The sequence below is a fragment of the Eschrichtius robustus genome, chromosome 19, assembly GCF_028021215.1.
Source record: "Eschrichtius robustus isolate mEscRob2 chromosome 19, mEscRob2.pri, whole genome shotgun sequence".
Lineage (NCBI taxonomy): Eukaryota > Metazoa > Chordata > Mammalia > Artiodactyla > Eschrichtiidae > Eschrichtius > Eschrichtius robustus.
The window spans coordinates 14,310,819-14,328,883 of NC_090842.1; the positions used below are offsets into that span (position 1 = coordinate 14,310,819).

The following is an 18,065-nucleotide window of genomic DNA, read 5'->3' on the forward strand; positions in this document are numbered from 1 at the left end:
TTCCCATGGGTCATAATGTGATAGTTATTTAATAATTGAAACAGTAAGGAAATGTTTTTTTTTACCAGAAGGAACTCTTTTCTTCTGAAATCACATTCTGGCCTAGGTTGCTAAGAAACCAGTTTTTCATTCAAGGCCGAAACCAATGCTTTGTCCTACCTTTAGTTCAGAAGTTCCTGAAAATAACTGTTATTTTTTTTTCTGACGTCTTGGAAAATGTCAACTAGTTAAGGTTATTTATGCATAATTGGACTGGCGTTGGTACTGAGAATAAAGCCCAAGGGCCACCATTGCCTTCTCTATGTGCTCACTTCTCCTCTTTCCCTGGTGGCCGGGCCTGCCATGCTCAGACTCTTCCAGACTAGTGGATAATTAGTATGTCTGGTTGCACAGTGGCCATCACTTCACAGTTATAACTCATCTGCACATATGTGTGATGAGGCCTTGTTGGTGTTACATAACTTATGGGCATTGTTGCAGGAGGGTGCTGGTGACACTGTAAGAAACTGCATCTGTATCTTGAATTGCACAAAGCAGTTTCTCCAACAGCAGTGTGATTTTGCTGGAGTGTCAGGGCAACATGTTGAGGGTATGAGAGGTTTGGGAGATCCCAAACTTGGGATTTCTTCAGATCCAGCAGGCCCTCATGACGTCACAGTATAATCACCTCTGACCTGAGGCAGGACTCGCCCAAAGAAGTGGTTAGACTTAGGATGCCACACTCACCAGGGCCTCTGTGTCGAACAGTGTCAGGGGGCCTCATTCACATTGTTTTCCATGCACAGTGGTCTCTGGAATTGTGCCACCTGGGCCCTGATATTTTCTGAACACCCCCCACTGAGATGTCTCCTGGTTTCCTTTGCTGAGAATGCATTCTTTCAAGTGTAACTTCCACTAGCTTTCGTCAGGATGCTTGTTTTCACCAAGCCTCCCCTTCAGCTCTCTGTTGAGCCACTCTGCCATTCCAAACTTGCCAATATGAAACGATTTTGTCATTGCCTTTTTTGAGGCCAAGGAAACATAAGAACCACCTATAGAAAAGCGATGTACCCCATCTCAAGTCATCCTGGAAGGGGGTTCACGCTGGGGCAGGGTCTGAGCTGGGTGCTTGGTCCCAGGGAGGCCGGTCTGCCTCCTCACTCCAGGCCTGAGGCTTGTGCTCTAGACTCAGTGGCTTGGGGGGAGCTGGAGCAGGGCTGAAGGAGGGGAGTTGCCCCTGGCCACCTAAAGGCACCATTTTGCAGGTGGTGGGAACTGGCCAGTTTCTGTAGCAGCCAGTGTCTGGAGTGGTGGCTGGAGCCCTGCAGCCTCAAGGGAACATATCTGAGTCCTGACCTTCACAGTTAGAGGAATCTTTTTTTTTTTTAATTAATTAATTTATTTTTGGCTGTGTTGGGTCTTCGTTGCTGCGCACGGGCTTTCTCTAGTTGCGGCGAGCGGGGGCTACTCTTTGTTGCGGTGCGCGGGCTCCTCATTGCGGTGGCTTCTCTTGTTGCGGAGCACAGACTTCTAGGTGCGCGGGCTTCAGTAGTTGTGGCATGCAGGCTCAGCAGTTGAGGCTTGCGGGCTCTAGAGCGCAGGCTCAGTAGTTGTGGTGCACGGGCTTAGTTGCTCTGCGGCATGTGGGATCTTCCCAGACCGGGGCTCGAACCCGTGTCCCCTGCACTGGCAGGCGGATTCCTAACCACTGCGCCACCAGGGAAGTCCCAGTTAGAGGAATCTTGAGTCTCATCACGCTCCAACTGTGACCGTGGGTGTTTCAGCCAACTTCTGCACGGCTTCCTCCGTCTTTCCTGCAGTCTTAACGATTGTTTATCATACTAGGTTTAGAAGTGTTGAAAAGGTACCCGTTTAGAAGAAGGTGGTGGTGGGCCAATTGCTCCCCTCCCCCCAGCTCTGCCTCTGGGGAGTGGGTGGGAGGAGGGACTTTGGGGGGTGGGCAACCATTTCATTCACTTCGGCTGAAAGCAGAGTTGGTGAGACTCCTCTCCAGGGCTCTAATGCAGAGCGTTAGGGCTGTGGATTCAGCAAAGTCTCAAGTTCTGCTGGCGCCTTTAAAGCAGCGCTCTGCACTGCAGTGTCATCTGCACATGCAGATGTCATTAAAATGCAGCTTCTGACTAGTAGGTCTGGGGCCGGGCCTGAGAGCCTGCATTCCTAGCATGTTCCCACGTGATGCTGATGTGAGGAGGCAGTGGCTTCAGGTCAGCAGCAAACATCGCCCAGGACTTGGCAGAAATGCGAATTCTCGGGCCCGCCCAAACCTACTAAATCAGGCCCTCTGAGGGTGGCCCAGCAGTCTGTGGTTTAGCAAGTCCTTGGGGCGATTCTGATAGATACTAAATTTGAGAACCAGCGGTTTCTTCAGACTTCGTGTATTTGCCAGTTAGAGGACTAGCTCGTTGGGCTCTGTGCCCTCTCAGTTTGCTGCTTAGTGCGTTGTTTGCTCGTTTAATCACTGGGCGTATCTGTCTTCTTGTTCTTTGTCTTTATTCCTATCAGCAGGGTCTTTAGTGGCTACAAAAATGAACTATTAAGTGTGCGTCTGCAGATGCTTTAGGACAGGCTTCATTTGGTACTAGCTGTGTGTCAAGTGTAATGGGCTGAGGGGCGGTGGGAGGTACAAAGAGATGGAAGAATCTGTCCATTAAACACACCATTGTAAAGCAATTATACTCCAATAAAGATGTTAAAAAAAAAAGGATATATGGATCAGAAAAAAAAAAAAAACAGAAAAAACACCTCTAGTAGCTATAAGGTCTTGTTAAAACACAGGTTGCTGGGCCACACCCCTGGAGTTTCTGACTCAGTAGGTCTGGGGTGGGCCCTGAGAATTTGCATTTTTAATAAATTCCCAGGCAATGCTGAGGTTGCAGGTCCAGGGATCATTTTTTAAAAAAAATAAATTTATTTATTTATTTTATTTATTTTTGGCTGCATTGGGCCTTCGTTGCTGCGCGCGGGCCCTCTCTAAGTTGTGGCGAGCTGAGGCCTCTCATTGCAGTGGCCTCTCCCACCGCGGAGCACGGGCTCTTAGGCGAGTGGGCTTCAGTGGTTATGGCTCACGGGCTTAGTTGCTCCGCGGCATGTGGGATCCCCCCAGACCAGGGCTCGAACCCGTGTCCCCTGCATTGGCAGGCAGATTCTCAACCACTGTGCCACCAGGGAAGTCCCCAGGGATCATTTTGTTTTTTAAACGTTTTTTTTTTTAATTTATTAATTTATTAATTTATTTTTGGCTGTGTTGGGTCTTCGTTTCTGTGCGAGGGCTTTCTCTAGTTGCGGCGAGCGGGGGCCACTCTTCATCGTGGTGCGCGGGCCTCTCACTATCGTGGCCTCTAGTTGCAGAGCACAGGCTCCAGACGCACAGGTTCAGTAGTTGTGGCTCACGGGCCTAGCTGCTCCGCGACATGTGGGATCTTCCCAGACCAGGGCTCGAACCCGTGTCCCCTGCATTGGCAGGCGGATTCTCAACCACTGCGCCACCAGCGAAGCCCCCCAGGGATCATTTTTGAGCGCCACCTCTTTGGAGCAGCCATTCCCAAATGGCCATCTTCTTTTTTGCTTCCATCTTCTCTTGCAGGTAGGCTGGAGGGGATGAGGAGAGGGCAGGAGGTGGATGCCGGGGACCCTCAGGCATAGGTGAGTGTGTGCATTTGTGCAGAAGCAAGTCCACTCCAGGGCCAGTCTTTAACCACCTTTATTTCAACAGGCGGTGCCAACAGGTAAGTGGCTCTAATAATACCACTGCAGGCCCCGGGGGAGAGTCTGCACATGCCCACTTCTCCTTGGAGGTGGGGCTTCCACGGTGCTTTCCTTCTGAAGAAAGGCACCAACTTAGAACGTCACCCTTTATGCGCGCACAAAACGGCTGCAGTTTAAAATATATGACACTGGGACGTGGTCCTCTCTCTAGAAGTAGATTCCTGACTGGTTGCACCATTCATGGCCAGGTGGGTTTTGATCTGTGGCACTGGTTCTCAACACTGCCACACAAGCTGAAAAGAAATGATGCCATGTCCCTGCCCAGACGGATTAAATCAGTATTTGGGGAGGTGGGGTCTGGACCAGAATTAGGAGGAGAATCACTGCTCCATCATAGGCTGAGTGCTGTGCACGGGGCTGGGGTGGGGAACCGGGGTGTCTATTAGCATCTCTCCAGGACCTGGCCTTCAGCGAGAACTTTCTGTGGGAAACAGATCTGGGGTTCAGAGACGGAGGGAGCATCCCGACCTCTGTCCCTGCAATAACTGCCCTAATGTATCTATCTGCTCATTGCTTTGAAAGTAGTGACTTATTTGACTTTTATGTGAAAGCAGAATAAAATACCACGTCAAAGTAGAGTCATGGCTTTAAAAAGCCATGGGTTTTACAAAGAAACTGCGGGGCCCCAGAGTCATACACTGCTAAGTGCTGTATGATGGAAGGTCATGAGTGTAAGACCTGTGTCATCTTATTAAACATGAGCATTATTACATAGTGCTTGGGCTTTGGAGATATATTAAGAAACTAAATGAAGAGACTTGCCCTTGCCAAGTAAAATATAGCTCTGTTTTGTGTAGTTACCATGTTTAATGTGGAATATCTATATTTCATACAGATATCTGGAATTCATATAATGTAGCAATAAGTGCCCCTGTAATTGAATTGGAGGATAAAACAGTACCTTTAGAATTCTGGTTATTTTCTCTATTCTTCGCAGGGCTAGAACAACACATAGGTATTAAGGCTGAGGAGATGGCTTTTCCATGATGCCGTGGACCCTGGTTCCCACTACGGGGTGATCCCCTTCAGGTAATAAACCCATTTAATTCCAGTGTCGCTGCCTTCGCCAGGAGGGCAGGCTACAATCAGCTTGCTGGTGATGGGCGTTTTGCTGCCTGATGGGTTTCCTCCAAAGTATACCGTGATGTTGTTGATCTTCTTGGGCTTCATGGAGTCTACGGCGCGGACGGAGAAGGCCGGGTTCTCCACCGTGCAGGAGAAGGAGACCGGGTGGTAGAAGACGTTCTTGAAGGGGATGACTATGCTGTACCCGGCTCGGATCAGGAAGGGGCCTTGCGGCTTGGGGGGCAGGGCCACTCCGAAGAGGGGGATGAGGTACTCGCCGCCCACGAGCGATGACAGGCTCAGGATGCCCTTGCTCTCGCCCAGGCGGCTGGGCTCGAAGTACACCTCCACACTCACCTCGGTGCCGCCCTGCACCCCGGGGGCCGCGTAGATGACCTTTTCCGTGTGGAAGTCTGGACAGTCGGTCTGAAAGGGGAACAAACGCGCTCGGCTCACCCAGGACCCTGAAGAGCAAACCAGCAGTTCAGGTCCGTTCCCAGCCCCCCACCCTCTGACATGAGCAACCTACACTTGCGTGAGGACGGGCAGGTCGTACAAAAGCTGTACCCTTAAAACTCCCTTGAAGAGTAGGTGTTACCAGTCTATCCCCGTTTTACTACAAAGAAACCAAGGCCAAGAGATGTCAGATAGACACCCAGCGGGATGAGATGGGTGGTGGTCCTGGGTGCTGCTCCCCCGTATCCTGTACTTCTTTCCTTCCACTGCACCTGGAGGAGCAGAGATTCTGGCTCCTTGTGGACGGGTGGGGCTAGTTCTGGACAGTAAGTTGAGGGTAGAAGTGCAAGGCATCCCTTCCACACTAGAGCATTTATTTGCCAGAGCAAGTCCCTCTGGGGTCTTTTCACCCCTCTGCTGCTATGACTGGAAACATCTGAGATAGTGGTTGCCCCTCAGCCTGGATCCCTGAGTGGCTGTGAAGAGCAGAGTTCCCTGCTGACCCTCCCTGGATAGAGAAGCACGAACGGGAGGCAAACCTTTTTTGTTTTAAGCCGCTGAGATATTGGGGCTGTTTGTTACTACAGAATAACCAGGCTTCTCCTGACGGATGGGGATGATCAAGAGCCTATGCCTCTTTAAAAGTCGTGACTCACTACGTTGTACACCAGAAACTTATAAAATACTGTACATCAACTATACCTCAGTTAAAAATAGACCCTATGCCTTGTGACCATGGCCATGGGACTCTGATGTTAACCGGGCACACGGCCACCCAGTGCAAGGCTACACTCCTAGCTCCCCTTGTTGCTGGGTGTGGTCATATGAAGTTTTCTTCAATGGAATGTGAGTGGAAGTGATGTATGCAGCTTCCCCGTTTTCCCCAGGTAGCTGGCTGCAATGTGGATGTCACAGTAAACCATCTTGGTCCGTGTGGACCGAAGCGACTCCCTATAGAGGCAAGAGCATCAGGAAAGAATGGTCTGGGTGCCTGATGTCATGGAGCTGCCATTCCAGCCCAAACTGCTTATGCCCACACTGCTATTTGAGAGGGGAATAAACTACTATTTTGTTGGTTTGCGGGGCTTTCTGTTTCAGTAGTTAAACCTATATTCACACTGATTTAATAGGTAACATATATGGAACACTTACTATGGGCCAGGATTAGTTTTATACACCTATTTAAAAATCCTGACAGCTATCCTGTGAGAGTGTTAGTAAATTATTCATACAAAGAGTAAACGGTGAAGCCAGGATTCAAATCCAGGTCTGCTGGATTCCACAGTCGATGCTCATGACCACTAAGCTCTATTTTCTCACTGTACTGACCACTGAGTATGTTGTGGGAAGCAAAACTCCCCCTACCCCAACCCCAGCTTGTTACGCTAGAAAGTCTGTGAGGAAGAACCCAGGCCTGGTACTCTTTGTTTCTAGCTGGGAGTTTCCAACTAGATAAAGCATCTGAGTCTGAGTTTCACATTTCTGCACCCCCCGCGTCCCCCTCCCATTATTTTGGAGCCCAGACTTCTGGAAAGCGAAGGGCAGAGGGTGAGGCAGGGGCTGCTCACCCTGCAGTAGTATTCTGTCTTCTGCCGGGCGTAATTGGTGAACTTGGCAAAGATGCTCTGGCCACTGCCAAGAACAGCCTGGAAGTGGACAGGCTTTTCAGGCAGTGCTGGCGTGGTCTTCAAACTGAGCTCATATGGGTAGTAACCCAAATCACTGTTGTGCAGTGTTAGTTTCCCGAAGGTTTCTCCAGCTTTCAAGGGCTGGAATTCAAATGAGAATGTGCCCTGCAAGAGAAGACAAAGGCTCCTGTGATGCTGAACGTCTGACCCATCCTCTGCCCCCGGGTGACCTCACAGCAGGCTGGTAGCAGATGCTCATACTGATCTTGAGCCTGGGGAACCCCTGTCCAAACCAGCCCACTTTTCCTCCTCTGGACCCCTTCTACCTTTCCCTAGTCTGCGTATTTCTGTATCTGGAATCTCTTTGAATCTAAAAATAGGTACTGGATCCTCTCTTGAGAAGCATAATTATGGAGATGGGGGTGGGTGGGCTGGAGGAGCAGGAGGGCTGAAGGTCAGGCAGTTCTTTCTTTGCTCATAGCCAATCTCTGAACAGTTTCCTGGGTTCTATCATCATTTGGGGGAGGCTTTCTCCTTCCTCTATTATCATCCAAAGCAAAACAAAACAAGAACCAAGGAGTACTGCTTATAATAGCAAAACAAGGGAAACAATTCAAATGCATTAACAGTAAGAGATTGGGTAAATAAAGTATTCTTTATTCACTTCAGTGGAATATTATGTAGCCATTACAAAGGAAGAGGCAAAGCTCTAAGCATTGAAATAAAAGGTGTTGGTAATATTTTAAGTGGGAGAAAGAAGGTTCTAGAAATGTATATAAAGCTCTAGGAATGTATATGAGCTTATTTTTGTGGAGAAGATTATGTCTATATATGTACAGAAAAGAGACAAGGGTATGTCGAATTGTTACCAGTAGTTATCTTAGGGTGGGGGAAATGGGACTGTGGGGACTTTTACTTTCTATTTCATGTACTTTTGTAGGGTTAAAATTTTGTTTTTATCATGAGTGGGTATTGTTTTTTTTTTTTTTTTAAAACTACTTCTGGGCTTCCCTGGTGGCGCAGTGGTTAAGAATCCACCTGCCAATGCAGGGGACATGGTTTGAGCCCTGGTCTGGGAAGATCCCACATGCCGCGGAGCAACTAGGCCCGTGAGTCACAACTACTGAAGCCCGTGTACCTACAGCCCGTGCTCCGCAACAAGAGAAGCCACCGCGATGAGAAGCCCGCGCACTGCAACGAAGAGTAGCCCCCGCTCGCCACAACTAGAGAAAGCCCGCACGCAGCAACGAAGACCCAACGCAGCCAAAAATAAAATTTATTAAAAAAAAAAACAAAAGAAAACTACTTCTTACTGAACAATAAAATAAAGAGGATATCACTAAAATTATTGTAGATGTTTAACAGAGAATACAGTACAAAAATTTACATGATCTTACCACAATTAAAAAAATTTGGATGAAAATGGACAAATGTATAAACAAATATAAATTACAGAAACAGACTCAAAAAGATAAAGAAAACCCATATAGTCCTATAACCATTAAAGATATTTAATCAACAGTAAAAAAAAAAAATTTCCCTTAACAAAATTCTAGATCACAAAGCTTTACTTTTAAGTTCTACCAATCTAATATTCCACAAGTTCTTCCAGAGAAAAGAAAAAGAGGAAACCTACCTCAACTAACATAATCTTGACATCAGAATCCAACAAGGAGAAAGGAAAATTGGATGCCAGTTTCCCTACTGAACATATATACAAAATGTCTAATAAAAATGTTATCCATCTGATCCAGCAACATATAAAAAAGAGAATACTACATGACTAAGTTGGGCTTATTCCGTGAATGAATTGGTTTAACGCTGGAAAAAACAATCAGTTGCCACATTAACAAACTAAAAGGAAAACAATCAAATGAGCATCTCAATAGATGCAGTAAAAGTATTTGATAAAACTCAACATCCATTCATAGTGTTTTTAAAAAAGCTCTTAGCAAACTAGGAATAGGAGATATCCTTAATCTGATAAAGGGTACCTATAAGAAACCCAAAACAAACATCATAATAAATGGTGAAACTTTGAAAGCTTTCCCTTCAAGATCAGGAGCAAGACAATGCCTTCTGTTGCCTTTCTGGTCACCATTGTTCTGGAGGTCCTAGATAGCCCTATAAGGCATGAAAAAGTACTTAAAGGAAAAGGTTTACAACGGAAGAAACAAAATTGTAATTACTTACAGATGATATGATTGTACATGTACAAAATACAAGAATCTACAATTTAAATTATTATTAAGTGAATTTTATTTATAAGATGTTTGGGTAAAAGGTGATATACAAAAATCAGTTATATTTCTAAATGATTGCAACAAATATTTAGAATATGAAATTTTAAAAAGATGCTATTTATAATAGCATCAAAATATACAAAACCTAGAAATAAATCTAACAAAAGATGAGTAAAGCCTCTACATAGAAAACAAAAAAACATATTATTGAGAGAAATTAAAGAAGGCTTAATGGAGATTTGCTCATGGGTTGGAAATCTCAATACTATAAAGATTCAAATTCTCCCCTATGACAGACAGGCTCCAAGATGGCCCCCAGTAACCCCCACTTCCTGGTATTCACACCCTTGTATAGTCCTCTCCCACACTGAACCAGGTTGGTCTATGTGACCACAAGTATGTGGCAGAAGAGATGGCGCGTCACTTCTGAGATTAAGAGGAAAAGACTGTGGTTTCTGTCTTGTGCACCCTCTTTCTTCTTTGCTGCCTCACGTTATTTTATTTTTTTTATTTTTTATTTTTTTGGCTGTGTTGGGTCTTCGTTGCTGCGTGCAGGCTATTCTTGAGTTGCGGCGAGCGGGGGCTACTCTTTGTTGCGGTGCACGGGCTTCTTATTGCGGTGGCTTCTCTTGCTGCAGAGCACGGGCTCTAGGCATGCAGGCTTCAGTAGTTGTGGTACGCGGGCTCAGTAGTTGTGGCGTGCGGGCTCAGTAGTTGTGGCGCATGGGCCTAGTCGCTCCGTGGCATGTGGGATCTTCCCGGCCCAGGATCAAACCCGTGTCCCCTGCATTGGCAGGCGGATTCTTAACCACTGCGCCACCAGGGAAGTCCCCTCACTTTCTTTTAGATCGCTCACTCTAAGGTACGTGAGCTGCCTCGTTGAAAGCAGCTCACGGGAGAGGCCACATGGTGAGGAACTGAAGCCTCCAGCTAACAGCCAGCAAGGAACTAGGACTTTTCCAACAACCAACCACGTGAGTGAGTTTGGAAGCAGATTATCCAGCCCCAGTCAAGCCTAGGGATGCCTAGAGTCCTGGCTGACAACTGACATCCTCATGAAAGCTCCTGAGCCAAAACCACCCGGTTAGGCGGCTGCTCTTAGATTTCTGATCCTCAGAAACTGTGTAGGTAATAAATGTCTGTTGTTTTAAGTTGCTGAGTTTTGGAATAATTTGTTGTGGATCAACAGAAAACTTATACATTCTTTTTTTTTTTTCCTTCTGCACCACGCAGCTTGTGGGATCTTAATTCCCCGACCAGGGACTGAACCCAGGCCTTTGACAGTGAAAGCGTGGAGTCTTAACCACTGGACCACCAGGGAATACCCCAGAAAACTTATACATTCTTAAAATAATCTATAGACTTAATTTAATCCCAATCAAAATCCCAACAGAGTTTTGTTTTTTTTTTTTTAAGGAACTTGACAAGCTGATTTAAAAATATATATGGAAATGCAAAGGGCCAAAAATGCAATGCTATTCTTGCCAAGGTACTCTTGAAAAAAAAGAATATAAGAGATTATTAAGTCTTAATATAAAGCTAGAGTGACTGCTTGCTTGGCCATATATCAAACTATACTATAAAACTGTAATAATTAGGATGCCGTGGCATTGGTACAAGTTCAGAAACTGAGTCATTATTATATTATAGGAAACCTAGAACAGATCCATGCATATATGGACACTTGATTTATTTCACAAATGGCCGTGTAAATCAGTGCGGAAAAGACGGTCTTTGTAGTAACACAGTCTGAGATGATTTATATTCACTTGGAGAAAAAGGAAACATGACTCTTGCCTCACGTCATACATTAAAACCAGTTCCAGGTTTTGAGCAAGATGATAGCAGCAGCCACTGCACAGTCTTCCCAAATCCCCCACAAAACACTCAGACCAACCAGCTTAACGACAACATCTATAACATAACTAAGTGAAAAGATAAGCTACCAACTCCAAAAGATGGGTGAGTAGGGCTGATTACTCACAGCCATGAGACTGGTGTGAGTAAGCCACTGTCTGGGAGGAGTGGGAGAGAGAGCAAAGGAACATCAGTCTGAGAGCCAGAGAATCACCCTAGACTGAGGGTCCCACTCAACCTGGGAAACTTGACAGGACAACTGACAACAGCAGCCTAAGCTGGAAGGATGATCTCAGGCTCTAGTTTATCGCTAACTGCAAACATGTCACAATAAGACTGGGTGATGTGGGGCAGCTTAAAACCAAGTTACTTAAACTCCCTTCTAAGACAAAACCTTGTGCCGAGAGAAACCTCTGAAAGTAGAATCTATTTGACTGTGACTGAGACACTGAGGGCAAAGGAAAGATAAAGCTCAGATAAAGGTGGGGAGAAAAAAGAAAAAAAACCCCTAAAAAGTACAAAGCTGTATTTTAAAAAATATTTGTGGTAACAACAGGAGAATCTTAGTTATGTGAAGCTACAAAAGGTATCCAGGGCTACCTTTTCCTTCTAAAAGCATGGAAAAAGTTAGAATGAACAACAGAAAAGGAATAAAAAAGGTGAATGATGAGCAGAATAATATTGCTATAGACAATGAAGACATGCCAGGAAGAGATCACTACAAAACAGAGAAAAAGAAAACATAGAACAGATAAGATAAACAGAAAGTACAGATTTGCATGTACACCTGAATACGTCACTATTTACACTCAATATAAATGGTGTGAATGCTCAAGTGAAAAGGAAGCCTTGCTAGACTGGGTTAAAAAACCAAATCCATCTCATCTGTACACTGTTTATAAGAGACACGTTTAGATTATATGGATAGAAAAAGATTGAAAGTGTGATGATTAAAAAAAACCCACACCATGCAAATGCTAACCAAAAGAAACCTATATTAATATTAGACAAAATAGATTTTAAGGCAAAAAGTGTTACTAGAGACAAAGAAGATCACTTCATAATGAAAAGAGTTTCAAGTCACCAGAAAGATATTATAATTTTTATTTAACTAGTAATATAGCTTCAAAGTATATACATAAAGCAAAACATGACAGAACTACAAAGATAAACAGACAGATCCACAATCATAGTAGTATATGTTAATATACTCTCCTAAAACTGATCAAACAAGCAGACAAAACTATCAGTAAGGCTAAAGAAAACTGAACAACAAAACAGCAAATACATTCTTTTCAAAAAGAGGTGGAGGATTTTAAAAAAAGACGATATTGGGCCATAGAGCATGTCTAAAAAAATTCTGGAGTACTGAAATAATATGGAATATATTCTCTGACCACAAAATAATTTTAAAACGTGGTAACTAGAAAAAATCCACATCTTTGGAAATTAAGAAACTTCTAATAAACCAGGAGTCAAAAAAGAAGTATTAATCATAGTGAAAATTAGAACACTTTTGAACTTAATGATAAAAAATACTACATATAAATATAAAAACTTGTATGCTGCAGCTAAAGCAGTACTTAGAGGGAGATTTATAATCTTAAGTGCGTATATTAGAAAATAAAGAAGACTACAAGTTAATTCCCTAAGCGTTTATCTTTGAAATTAGTTAAAGCAACACTAACCCAAAGGAAGCAGAAGGAAGGGAATAACAAAGATAAGAGTGGAAATCAATCAACTAGAAAGCAACCATACAATAGAGCGTAACAACAAAGCCCAAAGATGCTTTTTTGGAAAAAAAAAAAAAAAAAAAGTTGAGAAACCTCTAGCAAGGTTGATCAAGAAACAAAGAGAGAAGGCACAATGACCAATATTAGAAATGAAAAGGGGATGTCACATAAAAAAGGTAATAAGATTCGTGCTGTGAGACCTAAAGTTCTTATGAGGTGGTCTAAAATGAAAAAACATGTCAGCTGGGCCTCTGGTAGCTCCCTGTGTGCTAAATGTGTCAGTGACAGGATCAAACATGCTCTCCTTATTGAGAAGAAAATCGTTGAGAAAGTATTGAAGGCAAAAGCACAGAGTCAGAAAGCTAAATTAAAAATGAAGCTTTTTTTTGACAGTCTCTTCAATAAGTGGTGCTGGGAAAACTGGACAGCTACATGTAAAAGAATGAGATCAGAACACCTCCTAACACCATACACAAAAATAAACTCAAAATAGATTAAAGACCTAAAAGTAAGGCTGGACACTATAAAACTCTTAGAGGAAAACACAGGCAGAACACTCTTTGACATAAATCACAGCAAGATCTTTTCTGACCCACCTCCTAGAGTAGTGAAAATAAAAACAAAAATAAACAAATGGGACCTAATTAAACTTAAAAGCTTTTGCACAGCAAAGGAAACCATAAACAAAACGAGAAGACAACCCTCAGAATGGGAGAAAATATTTGCAAGCAAAGCAACCAACAAGGGATTAATCTCCAAAATATACAAACAGCTCATGCAGCACAATATCAAGAAAAACAAACAACTCAATCGAAGAATGGGTGGAAGACCTAAATAGACATTTCTCCAAAGAAGACATACAGATGGCCAACAAACACACAAAAAGATGCTCAGCATCACTAATTATTAGAGAAATCCAAATCACAACTACAATGAGGTATCACCTCACGCCAGTCAGAATGGCCATTATCAAACACTCTACAAACAATAAATGCTGGAGAGGGTGTGGAGAAAAGGGAACCCTCTTGCACTGTTGGTGGGAATGTAAATTGATACAGCCACTATGGAGAACAGTATGGAGGTTCCTTAAAAAACTAAAAATAGCGCTACCATATGATCCAGCAATCCCACTCCTAGGCATATACCCAGAGAAAACCATTCAAAAAGACACATGCACCCCAATGTGCATTGCAGCACTATTAACAATAGCCAGGACATGGAAGCAACCTAAATGTCCATCAACAGAAGAATGGATAAAGAAGATGTGGTACATATATACAATTGAATATTACTCAGCCATAAAAAGGAATGGAATTGTGCAATCTGCAGAGACATGGATGGACCTAGAGAATGAGTGAAGTAAGTCAGAAAGAGGAAAACAAATATCGTATAATATCACTTATTTGTGGAATCTGGAAAAATGATACAGATGAACTTACTTGCAAAGCAGAAATAGAGACACAGATGTAGAGAACAGATGTATGGATACCGGGGGTTGGGGGGTGGGATGAATTGGGAGATTGGGATTGACATATATACACTACTATGTATACAATAGATAATTAATGAGAACCTACGGTATAGCACAGGGAACTCTGCTCGATGCTCTGTGGTGACCTAAATGGGAAGGAAATCCAAAAAAGAGGGGATATACGTATATGTATAGCTAATTCACTTTACTGTACAGCAGAAACTAACACAACACTGTAAAGAAACTATACTCCAATAAAAATTAATTTTTAAAAATGAGGCTTTTTTGAGTACCAAAAAAAATCAAAAAACAAAAAAAAAGGTAATAAGAGGATCGTAACAATGTTATACCAATATTTTCACTATATCGATGAAATGGAAGTGCTCTTATTACTGACTCAGGAAGAAACAGAACATCTAAATAGTCCAGTAACCCACTGAAAGAATTAAATCAGTAGTAGACAATCTTCCCACAAAGAAAACACCAGGCCTCAGTGGCTTCACCAGTGAGTTCAAAGAAGACATAATTTCAATCTTTTATAAACTCTTTCACAGAATCGAGAAAGCGAGAAAATTAGCAAAAGTGACACCCAAACTGGACAAAGAGTATGAGGAAGGAAGACTGTGGTCCATTCTCATTCATGAACACAGAGGTGAATCTCCTACACAGACTATTACCCAACTAAAATCAATCTGTATGTAAAAAGGGAGTTACCAGTTTATTAGGAGTCTATCAGATTGGTAAACTTTAAAAAATCCTGACAATACCAGGGGTTGGTGAACTCGCGTTGCTGATTGGCAGTTATCTACTGGTTGGCAGTTAGAGGCAGGCACACCCTATGACCCAGGGATTCCACTCCCGGGTGTACACTGTGGAGAAATACAGGCGCATGTGCATCAAGAGGGCGCTTGTGCAAAAATAGCCATAGCAGCATTTTCCACGATAGCCAAATGTTGAAACCAACACAAATGTCTGGCCACAGTAGGATGGATATCTAAATTGTGGTCTAGTCATTTAAGATAGTCTACAGCGGTGAGGATGAATGAACCTCAGCTGTGGGCAATGGCATGGAGGACCATCACAATTCACAACTCTGAGCGAAAGAAATAAAACATTACAGAATGTACATAGTATGATTTCTTTTGCATAAAGTTCAAAAACAGGCAAAACTAAACTGTATTGCTTAAAAGCAAGACATGATCATTACAAAATAAGGATAGTGGTAACTTTTAGGAGTGCGGGAGAGAGGGGTGTCTGGGGAGGTGGCAATTTTTTATTTCTTGGCCTGGGTATTGGTTTAACAGATATTTATTTCATAATTTTTTGTTTAAACAAACATGTCTGCATGCATATACATGTTTATATGTACACATACGTATACGTATATGTATGTTTTATATACTTTTCTGTATAGTTCATAGTGAAAAATATAAAAATACAATAAAATAAAGGGCATGGAGACTCTCTCTGAAGAACAAAACAGATAACTAGATTCTGAAAGTGAAGGAAGAGGCAGAGTGGGAGTGCAGGGAACAGGCCAGGTGGGCTGAAGTTGGGGGAACAGATGAGATTTTGATGGAATCTGGACAGTGAGAGTTTGGAGTGACAGACTGATGAAAAGAGCATTTATCTTCCCACCAGTTCATAACTCTGGGCCATGTCTGCCCAACCACTGTCAAAGCCTTCTTGTGCCACCTCCCTGAAGTGGTCTGTGCATAAACAAGCACATAGACAAATGTGTGTGCGTGTGTGTTGTACACTTGATACACTATTATGTTTCCCTTGCTGTCCTTTTCACCACATATATTCTATGTGACTTATGTAATTAGGAAAAACAAGAAGAATATTTTAAATTTGAGCAAGGCAAACAAACACATCATAGAGACAAGTCCCTTTTACATGCCTGAACCAAAGCTCTATGTGGCCCCGGTTTACGTGAGGACTTGGGCAGCAGAGGAAAGGAGAGAACAGGAGCGTGGTCGATCAGTCGATCATCCCCTGCCCTCCCGACCACCGCCAAGGCTGGCCCAACTACGGGATGCAGAACGTGGATCCAGAGGCCCCCTGGGCAGAGCCTCCAGCACAGAAATGGGGGCGGGGAGCCCCTGGCAGGCAGGGCCATACCTCAGAGTTGGCCGGCACCACAAACTGGGAGGGCAGGCTGATGTCGGGCACCCTGCATTCCGTGGAGAAGGTCACCGAGTAGGGCAGGGGGTTCTCCACCTTGATGGAGGCCGATGTGCTCTGCCGGACAGGGCTCACCATCTCGATTGTTTTGATGACGCCTGAAGGGATGACCCTGAAACTCACCGTGTAGTATAGGAACTCGTTGGTCACCTCGTTTCGGAAGATCACCTGGGTTCACAGAGAGAGTGGGAGGAAGTGGGACAGAGCAGAGGGGTTAGCCCAGGGTCCTCCGCCGTCTACAGGATCCTTCTCCCTGTTTGCAGTGCGTGGACGCATGAAGCACAGGGACCAGGCTGACACAGGCCCTCCCAGCCCCTGTGAACCCTGCCAGCCAGCCCTTCTCTTCAGGTATTCCGCTCTGGCTTCTCCCAGGTGAGAGAGCATGAAGGAGACTGGGTTGCTTTAGGAGAGGCTAGAGCAGCACCGTCTAGTGCTGAAGATGAAGGTGTCCCCAGTGGGACAGCTGAGTGGCCCTGGAGAACAAGCAAGACCTCAAGAGGTGCATGTTGTGGTGGGCTTCACTCCAATTCCTCCTGCTGCTGGAATAGTTAATAATATTAATAATAATAATAATGATAATGATAGCATCTAACACTTGATTACTGTGTACTAGGCACTGGAAGTACTTATTTAATACATACAATTTGTAGGCAACATTACTATTCCCCTCACCGGTTTTTCTAAACATGAGCAAACGGGCTTAGCAAGTTATTATCTTGCCCAGGGTCACATGCAGAGTAGTATCAGAACCAGGATTTGAACCCAGGTTGGCCTGACTCCAGAGCTCACACTTGTAACTGCAGTGCACTGTCCCCTCACGCCTGTGTCTGACCTGTTGATAAGCTGCTCCCCTTTTTCAGTTCTTTCCCTGGATGACTGATGATGTTGAGCATTTTCTCATGTGCTTCTTGGTCATTCATATATTTACTTCCGTGACGTAGAGTCTACTCCAGTTTTTGCTTTTTTTTAATACCTTGAGTTGTTTATCTTATTACAATAGGTGATAATAGTTCTTTACATACCTGCCTTTTTACTTTCAATCTCTTCCTGTCTTTAAATTTAGAGTGCTCTGATACCCTCTGTATTTTAATTGGAGTGTTTAGTCTTTTATATTTAAAGCAATCATTTATGTGTTTGGGTTGAAGTCAGCCCTTTTGCTATTTCTTTTCCATTTGTCTCTTATTTTTTCATTCCTTGCTTGCTACTTTCCTGCCTTCTTTTGGATCAATGTGTAATCTTTTGTAATATATTTTATTTCCTCTACTGGCTTCTTACCTATATTTTTAAACAATAGATTTTTAGTAGTTGCTCTAGAGCTGACAACACAGCAGTCAGGAAATTGTCCCAAGCCAGAGAGGACAATCACAGGACTCATTTCATAAGTTTCTCTTCTCTCTGATGGATTGCAGTATTGTGCTGCCTGTTGTCCGATGCCTAAGAAGAGTTACCTCAGATATTTTGTCCAGTTTTATGGTTGTTTATGGTGAGGGTCTACTTACTCCAGCATAACCGGAAGCAAAAGTATTTTTGACTTTTAAAACACTTTTAGGTTGTTATTGTTCATTTCAGTATATATGTTACTGTAAAGAGATCCTGTGATCTGGGTTTGTTGTCATTTTTACCCAAAATTTTACTTGTATTTTTTATTTTTTTAATTTTT

General features: G+C 43.6%; 1 protein-coding gene across 2 annotated transcripts in view; it reads right to left on the reverse strand.

The window, feature by feature from the left end:
- Nucleotides 1–4,686: 4,686 nt before the first annotated feature.
- HYDIN (HYDIN axonemal central pair apparatus protein) overlaps nucleotides 4,687–18,065 on the reverse strand; it is a 348,607-nt gene continuing 335,228 nt past the window's right edge. For both annotated transcript variants that reach the window (XM_068527442.1, XM_068527441.1), the window contains 3 exons: nucleotides 16,343–16,573; nucleotides 6,855–7,079; nucleotides 4,687–5,256 (listed from right to left, as the gene is read on the reverse strand). In XM_068527442.1, coding sequence (XP_068383543.1) covers nucleotides 4,774–5,256; nucleotides 6,855–7,079; nucleotides 16,343–16,573 — 939 coding nt within the window. In that variant the 3' untranslated portion in view covers nucleotides 4,687–4,773. The remainder of the gene's footprint in view (nucleotides 5,257–6,854; nucleotides 7,080–16,342; nucleotides 16,574–18,065) is intronic.